Source organism: Condylura cristata, unplaced genomic scaffold, assembly GCF_000260355.1.
Source record: "Condylura cristata isolate star-nosed mole 26May11 unplaced genomic scaffold, ConCri1.0 scaffold00029, whole genome shotgun sequence".
Lineage (NCBI taxonomy): Eukaryota > Metazoa > Chordata > Mammalia > Eulipotyphla > Talpidae > Condylura > Condylura cristata.
The window spans coordinates 4,974,729-4,987,239 of NW_004567130.1; the positions used below are offsets into that span (position 1 = coordinate 4,974,729).

The 12,511-nt window shown below is 52.0% G+C and overlaps 1 protein-coding gene across 1 annotated transcript in view; it reads right to left on the minus strand.

Moving 5' to 3' along the window:
- Positions 1 to 12,511, minus strand: part of CAPN9 (calpain 9) — a 42,806-nt gene that overhangs the window by 21,009 nt on the left and 9,286 nt on the right. The window contains exons 5-9 of the mRNA XM_012730826.1: positions 9,012 to 9,081; positions 6,215 to 6,333; positions 4,955 to 5,088; positions 1,934 to 2,102; positions 777 to 860 (exon numbers count right to left, since the gene is read on the minus strand). Coding sequence (XP_012586280.1) covers positions 777 to 860; positions 1,934 to 2,102; positions 4,955 to 5,088; positions 6,215 to 6,333; positions 9,012 to 9,081 — 576 coding nt within the window. The remainder of the gene's footprint in view (positions 1 to 776; positions 861 to 1,933; positions 2,103 to 4,954; positions 5,089 to 6,214; positions 6,334 to 9,011; positions 9,082 to 12,511) is intronic.

Below are 12,511 nucleotides of genomic sequence, written 5' to 3' on the forward strand. Positions count from 1 at the left end.
TATATATAATTTGATATATATATATAATTTGATATATATCCAGAGAGAGCCACATATGATACATATGTATGTAGAGAGAGCAGGAGCTAGATATCTAGATATGCTCCCCCCCCACACCCACACAGGTGTCTACGTATATACATCACACAACAGATGAAAAGACAGTACGAAGGTGAACGAGTTGGTCCACTTTCTTGGCTTTTATGCTATCAGAGAGCTTCAAGTTCAGATCCAGCCAACTCTGGCTCTTCCATTGTTGGCCGAATCTTGGGTATGGAGAAGCTACTCTAAGGGACTCGGGCATCTGTGGACTTTGGAACCCATAGGGGTGGAGCGTTCCCCGAAACCGATCCCCGCAGATACTGAGGGGCCACTGCAGTCCTGGCTGTGAGGCGGCAGCAGCGACGAGCCTCAGCCCCTCTTGCAAGCACATCTGCATCGGTCTTTGTCCAGCCAGGCGCTGAGCTCTGTGTATCTGCCCCCCACCCTTTTTAATGAGCCTTTTCTCTAGAGAACCCTACCACAGTCTTGCTGTGGAATTAGGGAAGAAAAGAAAAACAGAGATCAGTTTCCCATACCTGCCGCACAAATTGGGGGCTATGATGGAAACACACGTTGCTTTCTTCCCTGTTTTGCTGTTTTAAATCTTAGCTGCCTCCTCTAGATGATACAGTCTCTGACATGCCTGAAAGTAGTTTAGGCTTCAGTGCGCTAAGGAAAAGGATGAGCTTGTCATGACTGTCCCTGCACCATCAGCGGTACTTCATGTCACCCACCTGATCAATTCCCGTCACGGTGTAGGCATGGCCCTTAATGAGACCAGAAGGCGTCCGGGCTTCAGACTCTGCAGTATTTCCGACCTAAAACATGAAAATAGCACTATTGCGCCCAGTATGTAAGTCACTCCCCTACCAGACCAGACCCAGCCCTGTGCTCCCCAAGAAGGGGACCTACAAACTGTTCCACAGGACGCCTCCTAGCAGAGACAATCAGTCATTCCAAGACTCTCCCCAGAAGTCCCTCATCTCCAAGAAAAGAGTTGACTTTTTGGTCCCCCAGAGAACTACTTGATCATCCCCTCACACGGGCCCAATGTAACAACCAACTCTGTGTCACCAACTTGCAAACACAAGGAAATGGTGTTCCAGTAGCAAAGAACAAATTTCCAAGGTTCACTCAAGAATTCTAGAAAACTTGAATAAGTTTCACAGCTATATTAGGCAAAACTCTGTATATGTACATAAAGAAATTTGAAAAAAATACTGTTAGGTATCTACTGACGTATTTCTCATGATGTATGACATAAAAATGCTTTCAGGGGCCCTCCCTGGTGGCACAGTGGGTTAAAGCACAGCACTGCAAGCCAGCCGCAGCCGTTTCAGTGCGAGGTCGATCTTTGGCCCCAGAGGTGACCCTCATGGCCCAGCAAACCTCCTCTGGCCTGCCTGCTGCTCCCCTCAGCAGTGTACTTTGTCAATCTGCCTGTTCTGCTCCCCACTCTGTCTCTGGTGAATCCTCTCACCCCCAGCACCACTAGCCTGTACTCCAGTTCTGCATGAATAAATAATCTTAAAAAAAAAAAAAAAGGTTTCAGAAAACAGTGGGATTTCCTTCATGAAACCAAACCTAGCTCTGTGTCCCTTAGTGTGTGTACCTGGTTGTGTGAGCAAGGACAGAGTTGAGAAGGGGCTACAGCACCCCAGGGGTAGAGAAAGGGAGAGAAATTTGTCGGGATTGTTCTACCTGCTACAGCCAGGATGTCTGAGCTTTGTAACTTGAAAGGCACAAAATAGAAACTTCTGCTTTGATTAAAATAAATAAACGCTGACACCCCCAGTCCCGGAAGTGCCCCCCTCCTGTGTGTGCTCAGCCCACTGCTCACACCTCTGACTCTGGCCCAGGGCAGGCCGGGAGAGGCCAGTGGGCGACTTACATGGATGGAGCAGCCCACCAGGGAGCCCCACTTCAGGGCCTTCTCTAGAATCTCATAGAAGTTCTCTGGCGCCTCTTTGGTTGTGAAGGTCTCAGCTACACCCCCAGTGAAGTCTTCCATGGCCTCGATGGTGCTGCCCCCCTTCAGAGCCTCATAGCTCCCATTTAACCTGTGAAGGCACAGTTTAGAAACGACTGCAGGGAGTAAGGATGGCCACCAGGTGGCGCCCTTAGCCAGAGTTTTTCTAACTGAATGGGCCACCACTCCCAAGGCTTGTCCTGGCTGGGTGGCTGGAAGGAAGGTGTGAATGAAGTAGAGTTGGGGTTTACTTGATGTTCTGAAGGCACAAGCAGTCTCTGTGAGATAGGCAGCCTGGTGTGGGTTACACTGGCCCCTGACTGACTGCGGGTTCAAGTGCCAGGCCCATTTCTTTCAAGCTGAGTGTTCTTGTGCAAACCCACTCAGGACTCACAACCATGATTTGCAAAGAAGGGGGATGTTTGCACTCTCCTTTCTAGGACTGCTGTGATATTTAAGTGAGTCTCCCTCTCCTCATAGCCCCTGACCTAGAAGGGATTATTTGTGTAGACAGAGGGTTAAGGATCTTTTCCTTCTTGATCTCAGGTACCAGTCACACAACCACACATGTACTGCACACACACAGCTTGTCTGCAGGTGTCTGCCCACGCGTACCTACACACGGGCTGTGCATGTGTACACATACTTTATACGCATGTCTCCGTGTAGGTGTGTATAGTCTGCATGAGTTTTACATCAATGTCGAGGTGTGTAGCAGTGTTCACTGTTGTTTTCATTGACAGTTTCCTAATGACAAATCATGTTGTACATCTTTCTATGAACTCATTTTCCATCTTCTTTAGAAACCTAGACTCTACTCTTCTTCCTGAGGCCAAGGTTCCAAATCTCACTAACTGACTCCAGTCTTTTGCACAACTTGGGTGTTTGGGGGTGAGGGGTTCCTTTGACTGGACTCTTGGAGAATGAAGCCACGCCCAACCCAGCTCCAAGCAGAGAAGCTGGCCTTAGACAGGGCCGGTTCCTGAGGGTGGGACTCGCCCAAGGGCTGTGTGGCCCCACCGTGACTGGAAAGCGTCCCCTCTGCCCACCCCAGCCTGTCAGTGGCACTGAAGGTGTTTACACAGATAGAGGTGGGCCCGTGGGCAAAGGGGAGCCTTTGGTTCTTTCATGGTTTAATCCTGTCCTGTTGATAGCAGGATTAGTTGACCTTCACTTTATTTGGCCACGTATATACCCACTTGGAGGCAGAAACATGGCCAACCTCTGCTTCCTGTCTCTGAGGACAGATGTCCATGGCTCAGAGATCCAGGTTGAGCCCCGGGGCTCTGCTATCGTGGGGTTTGGCTGACTAGTTGCTGGGCTGAAGCTTGACAGTGCCAGGGTGACATAGGCCGCACAACCAATGCTGTCTATGACATGGTCCAGGCATTGGGGGGACTCCCGAGAAGATGAGGGGTTTTCTAAACCTCCAGAGAAGATGAAACCATGGGCTTCTCCACAGCAGTGCCTGCTGAAGCTTCCTCATTTGTTCTTGGTTAATAATAGCCAAAAATCGGTTATATGAGTGGCCTGTCTAAATTAACTTGGGTTAAGGTATTAACTGGTAATACATAACAGGAATTAACATTGCACGAGGCTAGGAAAAACAGATTGTGGCCCTGAAGACAATGGGAAACAAAATTGTTAACTGTGGCGGGTGACTGGAATCTCACCAGGGGGTGTGTTTGCGGCATAAGTAGAATTTCTGGTGTGCTCTAAAGGTCAATGCTTCGCAGGTGACATGGTGGTTAGATACCCTTAGCTTAGACCAGACTAAGATAGACGATGATTATAGGAGTGAGATAAGAATGGTAAGTTGTAAAAGTAGAACTTCAAGGAAGACAATATATTAGTGATATTCTTAGGAACAAATGATTTTTAGAACAATAGGATGTAGGGATAAGAATCTACGTTAGGGAGTTAGTCAGGTGGTTCAACATTACCAAATGTGCCAGGTGATTGATTTTGCTGGGAAAGTAGGGACATTTAGAAGCCTTGATTATTTCTTATGTTTTTCTTAAGATGATCAAATTAGTTTCTTTCTAGTATGAAGCCACGGGCGTCTCCAAGTGACTATGAAAAAATATGTAATGATTATTTTTACTTTGCTTTGATACTTCTGTTGATGTCATCTCATTGCCGGCTTTAACACATAAATAAAGACCCGCTGAGATGTTCAGCAGGAGATACTTGCACCAGCTAGAGTGCCAGTGTCTGCCTCAACTGATCATTTCCCCGGACGCCTCACCCTTCAGGAAAAAGACCCCTGACTGCCTGTTTGTCAGAGCTGGACTCTGACACCAGAGGAGGTCTGGCCACTCCATGGTGATTAGAAATGACTTTCTAGATTCTACTGGCCAGCGTTCCTCGGTTAGTCAAGTCCAGAGACAGAAAGTCGCAGGTGATGGTCAGGCTGGGGGTGGGGTGGTAGTGCTGGATGGTGCAGAGTCGAGTCTGGTGAAGCTGTGTGGGTGACGGCTGCCTAACAGTGTGAATGAACTCAAAGGCGTTGAATGATACAGTTAAACATAGTTAAGACCATCAATTTACAATTAAACATTATTTTTAAAGGAGAATTCCGAAGGCGGGAGGCGGCATCTCAGTCTCCACTGGCCAACACTCTGTGTGATCTTCCGCCCTGGCTGTGCGTGCTGGGAAGCCGCCAGAATGCACCCCTCCACCTTAGCGTCTGTGAAGGCGGGCTGGCGTGCAGAGAGGAAGGGGTCGCCGTCACCGTGTGTGAGGACAGGCGCGCCTGGGCCTGAGGGGCAGCTGTAGCAGCCTCTCCTCTCCCACCTCCAACCCTGACTGGGCCCCAGGCAGGTGGCCCCAAATAGATAGTCCCAGCGCCTCAGGGTCCCTCACCACAGAGGGTCCCTGAAAAGGCTCCAGGGAGGGGGACTGGCCTCCCTGGGACAGGGGGCTGGGCGCTGGGCAACTCACTTGGCATAGGCTTTCTCCAGCAGGGCGCTCCAGAACTCATTGTGGTCCGCTGAGTGGAGGAAGATCAAGCGGTCCCTGAAGGTGGGCAGCCGGTCATCAATCACCACGTCCAGCCACTCGCTGTGTTGCCAGAACTGTCAGGGGTGGGGGTGGGGTAAGGTCAGGGCTGCGTCTCCCAGGAGGCCCAGCCCCCTTTGTCCAAGGTGTCACCTTGCTTTCCCCCTCTGATCTGGAGGAAAATTGCACGTGGGTCTGTGTTGGGCTCTGCTGTGCTTTGCGCAGGAAGCCACGACAGAGCACCCTGCCTGCACTGCGTGGCTCCCAGGCTCTGTGCAGCCCCATCAGAGCCGGGGGGACACTCTAGGGCCCTCTTACCCGCTCTCTTTCGGAAGGTTTGATTTGCCGCTGCACATTCACGTTCTATTCTCTACTCCTCTCCGCCACCCAGCTACAGGTTTTGTCTTAAGTGTTTCTTCCCCCGTGTCCCTCCTGGCCTGGAGCTTGTGCTCCTACGGCTGACTTTTTGGCCAGTTACACAGAGGAAGAGGGGGAGGCTGCACCCCTGTCCTGAGCCAGGTTGAAACCTGGGCCAAGTGTGCAAAGGGGGGCGGATGGGATGGGGTGTGCATGCGTCCTTTCCCACGCATGTGCCCGGGACTGCGTGCACATGGTGTGCATGTGCTGGTGTGTGCATGATGTAGGCAGGCCCCACATGCATTCGCCAGACAGTGTCTCTGTGGCTCCTTCTCATTCGTCTGGCCCGAGAGAGCCCAAGGTAAGAAGAAAGAGACAACCAAAGAGAAGAGGTCAGCAGAAGCCATTTATTTCCAGCCTTGCTGGGGCCTCCTGAGCATCCACCTCAAGGATTCCACCTCAGTGTCCACTGTCCACCTCAAGGATTCCACCCCAGCGCCCACCTCAAGGATCCCACCCCAATGCCCACCTCAAGGATTCCACCACAGTGTCCACTGTCCACCTCAAGGATTCCACCCCAGCACCCACTGTCAACCTCAAGGATTCCACCCTGCTCCATTGGCTCAGCCTGTGTCTGTGTCCCTGAACATGTCCCTTATGAGAGGACCTCACAGGATGTCCCTAGTGGCTGCTTCATGACAAAGAGTGACTTGAGGTGCAGCTCCCACACAAGTAGGATCGCCCTCCTGCCCCCAACTCCCAGGATGGCCAAGCAGCCACAGAAACACCTGACACCACGCTGAGCACGCGGAGGTAAGATCACTGACCAAGCGTTGTCCCTCTTACCTGGAAATGGAAGATCCCAGCATAATCAGAGCCAAAGTTCTGGTCGTGGGGGACCACTCTCACCAGTGCTTTCTTGTTAAGCGTCAGGGAGGCAATGGCCGCTAACAGCCAGCAGTCGCCTGTAAGGAAAAGTCATTGTTACAACTCTCACTGCTGGTTTGTGCTAAACAGGACACCTCTATGCCTTCAGGTGACATGGGCCATGCCCAGTGTGCCATGTCTTTCTCTGTATCTTGAAATATGGGAAGGTTACCAGCAAATCTCTCCCTCTGCCTCCCTTCTTAGCTCTTCTGCCCACTCACCACCCACAGCTCGTGTGCTGGCAGCATCATGGGTACGTGGGTCTCACGTGTGCTCTACTGCTCATCGGCTCTGTGACAGGCAGTAGACCGGGGCTGGAAGAGTTAATGTCAGCGGAGCCAGGGAGTCACCTCTCACGCCTGCTCGGCCTGGAGCACTTGGGCGAGCACAGAACTAGTCCCCTGTTGAGCCGAGGAAGCACCTTTCTGGGGCCTATGCCTCCCTAGGCTACACTTGGTTTAGTTGTGGGTAATAATAGCTCCACGGGCATCTACTTTCACTTATCTTGCGTTTTCAAGATTTGTAGACTAATCTGATTTCTCCAGCTGTAATCTTCAAGTTAGCCTCCATTCAGGGGAAGACACAACAATGAGTGCAGTCATCAAGCAGTGTTTTAAGCTTGCATTGCACTGACCTCCATGTGTGTTCATGTGTTCATGTGAGCTCATGCTGAGAATGGGGTGGGTGCCTCAGATGCACACCCCAGAGTTCTGCATGCTACCTATGAAAGAAGGCTGAGCAGACACTTAGAATTTCCTATGTAGCCACCAGCACTTCCCCATTCTACCCCAATTCTATTTGCTTACAGTCCATCAGGCCACTCGAATTCATTAGAACTCAAGTGTGGCTTCCTAGAGTTGACATTTCTGGAAACTTCTGTGGGCCACTAGACTTGGGACACTGCCACACAATACTTTTTTGGTTGTTGCAGAGACAATTTGGCCAGAAATGTGCTCAGCTTTTGAACAGAGAAATTTAGAAGCCAATGTTATCTATTCAATTCAAACAATTGAAAACAAGGGAAAACAATGCAGAAGAGATGAAACTTTTTGTTGCTGTTGAGTCTGTGCCAATGGGTAGGGTTGGCCACCTCCAGCATGTTGCTGGGTGAGGGTGCCCCTAAAAGTCAGTTTGTCAGATGAAAGCATGCAGATGGCCACTGGTAGGGAGGTGCAAGGAAGTGTTAGTGCTAGTCAAGTGCTTATTTGGGGGAAGCAGCTCACAGCGGACCATTTTATTATTGTCTTTCATTCATGTTTGTTGTTGTTTTTGCATAGAAGAATTTGGGTACAGGCCAGATGTGGGGTGGTGAGAGGGTTCACCAGAGACAGAGTGGGGGCAGAACAATATACCTACTGAAATACACTGCTAAGGGGAGCAGTGGATAAGACAGGAGAGGTCACTTGTGACATTTGGGTCAGCTCCTTGGCTGGGGATCGAACACAGGCCCCGGAAGTGATAATGCTAAGACTTAACTCCTGGGCCACCAGGGAGACCCTCCTTCACTTATATGCTATGTACAGTATTCAGATATAGAAAAAGTGCCACAAAATTATATTTATAATCAACTACCAACTAAGGTTGTAATTCCAAAACAGGCTTATACCAAAGTGACGAAGCAAAACTTTGATAAAAACAAAGGAGACTCATCAACGATTTTCTAGTGAATGATAATCCCTAAGAAAGTATCACTAAGGGATGGAGCTAGGGACAGCTGAGGGGAGGTAGAAGAAGAATGGGATTGACAACTGAGAGCAAGATGTTGAAGAGAACAGGGAGAGTCTCCAGGGGTGCTAAGCCTCAGAAAATGAAGACCAGTCTGAACACATTTTTTTGAAGTGAAGATTATATTTAGAGTGTATAATTCTAGGTATCTACTATGTCTGTGTCTCTATGTCCATTGTCTATGTGTCTACCTTTCTATCAATCACCTGTTTATCTTCTATCATCTAGCTATACATCATGATTCATCTGTCTGTCTGTCTGTCTATCTATGCATCGGTCATTGATCATCATTCCAGGTTTCACCTCTGGGCTCTGTGAGGTAACTGTCACTTGCTATGAAGCTTCCAGTATGTCTTCTTTCACCCTCAGACCACAATGGTGGCCTCAGCTGTTAGTAACTTGGGGTCTGCTCAGGCTCCTAGTAGAGTGTCTTTGTCAGATTCCTCCGGGATGGAGGGGAGAAGGCGGTCCTTAAAATACAAACCCCAGAGGCAGTGTGGCAGAGTGGTTAAGAGGAATTTGGAGTCCTGCCTCTGCATATCTTTCACGTTTGGGACTTCGGATAGTTTACTTTGTCCTCATCTCGGGTTCCTCATCTGTAAAATTGGGAGAGTGTTTGGGAAGATTGAAGCAGCGCGTGCTTGGGCGAGCCTCGCAGGTGGCTGAGTTCACCTGATGGGAGCCAGCAGTCAGACCAGAGCCTCTGGGTCTTTCTGTTCTCTGAAAACCAGTGGGGAACAGGGTGCCAGGGATGTGGAGCCCACTGGCTTCCATTCAGCAAAGCTCGTGGCCAGCTGGGAAGGAGAGAGGAGCAGAAGATGGTGGTAGTAGTGTCCCCCCAACCCCTGTGCTGTGAGTTTCTGGGGACCTGTGCGGTGCTTCTTGGGCCTTGACGGCAGCTCACAGACCTCACGCATTGTCCCACGAGCAGTCTGGCCAACCACCTGCTGCCTGGGTGTGCCCGCACCCCCCCCCTTTGCCCCCCACTTACCAAGCTCCCCCTGGCAGATATCAGTCCTGGTGGCCCCTCCAAGAATGAATTCTGGGCTTTTCACTATTTCCTGGAGGAAGGAGAGCACTGTTGAGTGAGGCTTGCTCCTCCCTCGCCCCTTCTGCGGCTGGCGCTCCTTTCTTGCAGCAGAAGGTTTTCCCTGCTTGTTTTTCCCCATGGAGGGACATGGCAAGGTGAAAGGCTGCAGTGACTCTGTGCCAGCAAGCCTGAGCCTGTCTCAGGGAGACCCACCTGCCTGCCCAGCGGTGCTGTCCTCTCCCCAGAGACCAGCCTTGGCCAGCTGCAAAGCTGACTTCAGCCACGCAGCAAGGATGACCAGGCCCTCGGGCCCTGGGCTCGGCTTCCAGAGCTGCGGGCTGTGATCCCGGCTCCTACCCAGGCTGCGTCCTCTGTGCAAGTGCCTAGAATGAAACACGAATTCCCATCCCCACCCAACTTTCTTCTTTTTAGAAAAAATATGCATTTTATACACCTATACCATATAGTGAGATGTGCATCTATCTTTCATGTATCTTCACCTAAATGCATGATGTATGTTATTATAAGCATTATACACAATCGTATTGTCGTGTGTGTATAATATTTATGTGTGGATGTTGATCCTGGTAGCTGAGACCATAAACGGTTACAGGTGGTGTCCCCTGGAGGGGTTTGCTGGTAAAAAATGGAGTGTCCAGGAACGGTGCTAGAAGCAGGGTGGAGCAACAGAAAAAGTATATAAGGGAGCTGTGCACACACGTGAGAGAGAAGATCCGTGCAGGAGAGAGGGAGGCCGAGCCGCGGCTGTAGCAGGTAGCCGGCCCCAAGCATCTCCGCGAGGGCTTTGCAGAGCTGGGCTTTGTGGTGCGGGCCACGTGGAGAGGCCACGTGCACGGCCTTGTCCGAGCTGTTTTGAAACACTTTGTTAGGCATGGCAGAGAAAGGGAAGCCCGCAGAAACAGGCATTTTGTTCAAGTGTGGCCTGGAGCACACAGGACCCCCGAGACAGGCATCTTGCTGAAGCGTGGCCTGGAGAAGTAGGAGACCGGAGCCAGGCGTGAGTGTGGCCATCTGCCGGGTCCTTTGGCTGCTGCACCTGCGGCCTTGAGGAGCACCTGTTTGCTGCTGCTGTGCTGGGCCATTTTGGCGGCCCAAGGAGCACCTCCTGCTACGCCCTTGGCTGTGTCTGGCTGCTGGTGTCTACACCAGCAGGAAGACGCCATCTGAGACACGGGGCCTATTTGGGAGAGGAGCTGCCCACCCTCAGGGGCGGGAAGACGCCAGCATGACAGTCTTTGTGCAGGACTGGACAGCACTGACACGACTTTGGTAAAGTAAACAGCCATTATTGGCCTCAGTAACTTGTGTTTTTCCTGGTTTGTTAAATAAATCCCTTTGTTGTTATTTTCTAAGCCTGAGCAGTCTGACAATTTTGTGTGCAGGTGAAGAACCCAGGCAGTAACCAGCAGAGTATTTGGGCAGCGGGGTCTTGGCCAGTTTAGGGTTCCTCCTGCCTGTATCAGTATGGAGGCATATGTGTAAACTTTAGCCAAAAGGTCTTTGAAAGCTTTTATATGAAATTCACATGTTTTCGTCAAAGAGCAAGAGGCAGTCTTGTCTTCATGGGGCTGTGAGGGACGGGCTCTGACCTTAGACAGGGGGCCTGGAGCGGAGGCTCAGGGTGGCGGTGTGGTAAGGCAGCAGGGTGGCCCAGGAGGGGGCTGTCTTAGCTCGAACTGGAAGCAGCTCCCAGGGAAGCGGGTGGTCGAGCAGGTGAAGGTCCAGGAAGAGGAAATAGCAAATCGTGAACCGCCAAGGAAATGCCAACCCGTATGGATGCCCCAGCACTTTGGCATGGCCGACAGGCAGGATGAGCAAGGCCTGACTCCCGATCTGTTTCCAGAAACCAGGGCTGGAGACAGAAACTTCCCCCGCCAACTTCAAGGAGAGTTCTGCTGGGCCCCAAAGGTCAGCGGGAAGATGCCAGTGGCTTTGAAGGAAAGACCATGATGGTGCTTGCTCAGCGATCTTGTCTCATGGGCCACGGGCATGCAGGGCAAGGGTGGAGAGAGCCCTGCGTGGGCTTCTTGGGGTAAAACATCCCAGTAGACTGGGCCTGGAGAAATTCTGCAGGGTGCTATGCCACCGGCACACCTCAAAGCCAGGCCTGGCGGGGTCTGACCGACAACCTGAGCATCAACTCTTCAAATTCCCTCCCTTGGTTCCAGGGAGCCCCTGGTAGCTTGTTATTAACTTTCCCTAATCTCCAGAGAGCAGGAAGGGCAACTGAGGCAAGGGGAGCTGGCCTCGGGCCTTCTCGCATGAGCACAGCGGTGCTCTCTGTCCTTGACCTTGGTGCCCGGGGCATTTGCTGGCTTGAGCCCTGCGGGTGGAAAGCTACAAGCCAGGAACATGTCATTGGCCCCCCCACGCAGAGGGGCTCTGGGCCGCTTAATCCTCGTCTGTCACATGACACACCTACCACCCACTTCAATTACAGCAGAATCTGTCAGGAGACCCCTGGCTCACAGGGCACCCCAGGAGGCCCCACAGCTCTGCCTGCCTGGCCCAGCCCCTATCTGCAGAGTCACAATGGGCCTCACCAGCAATGCCATGCGACTCACTCCTAAGGCAGATGAACTCGGAAGGCAGGTGTACCCTGCCCTGCAGGCTGGGCCCGACATGGGCTCCCTCCAGAAGGGCCGTGGGTGTGGGGGTCCCCTTCCCTCCCTCTGCTGGCCTGGCTCCACCCACTGAGCCTGCAGCCCCGCCTCCAGCTCTTTTCTTGCAAATGGGGTCCCCCCCCCAAGGGTTTTATCGTAATGCTCAAACTGTGGACAGATGGGGGTAAGTGCAAACAGTGAAAACTGGACTTCTCATCAAGTGAGCACAAATACACTATCAGGTGAGATCCTTGATGTGTTCCCCGTCTACCCAGCGCTGCTGTGAGCGGCGCCTCTGTGGCCCAGCCCGGGGGCGGGGGTGGGGGTTCCGTGCGTGACTGTACTAAAAGGGGAGCTGCCCCGTGGACGTGTGCTGTGTGCTTGGAGCAGGGTATGGTGAGAGGTGAGCAGGCGTGTTGGCAGAGGTGAGCCTCACTGGTGCTAAACATGTGTGAGGGCAAAGGCGAGCGACCTGTGGGACCCAGTCTGGCGCGAGCCGGCTGCCGGACGTGCAGCATGCATCGTCTCCATGCTCTGGGTCCTTCATGAGTGGGCAGGACCCGGGAGTACGTTTGTTCATGCAAACACCATTTGAGCTTTGCAGACCAGGGCTCCCTGAAACTGGAGGGACTGGAAGTGCACCCAGACAGCAGCCCGAGGCCCCAGGAGGGGGTGTCTGTGCCACCAGAGGGGGTTTCTGGAAGACCAAGGGCGAAGGTCCGGAATGTTTCCTCTCAGGGCCTCTGTTCACCTTGAACATCATTGGGGGCTCACACATGCTTTTCTCCACTAAGTAATTCATTTAGAAAGGGAAAAACCACGGCCCTCCCTGGTGGC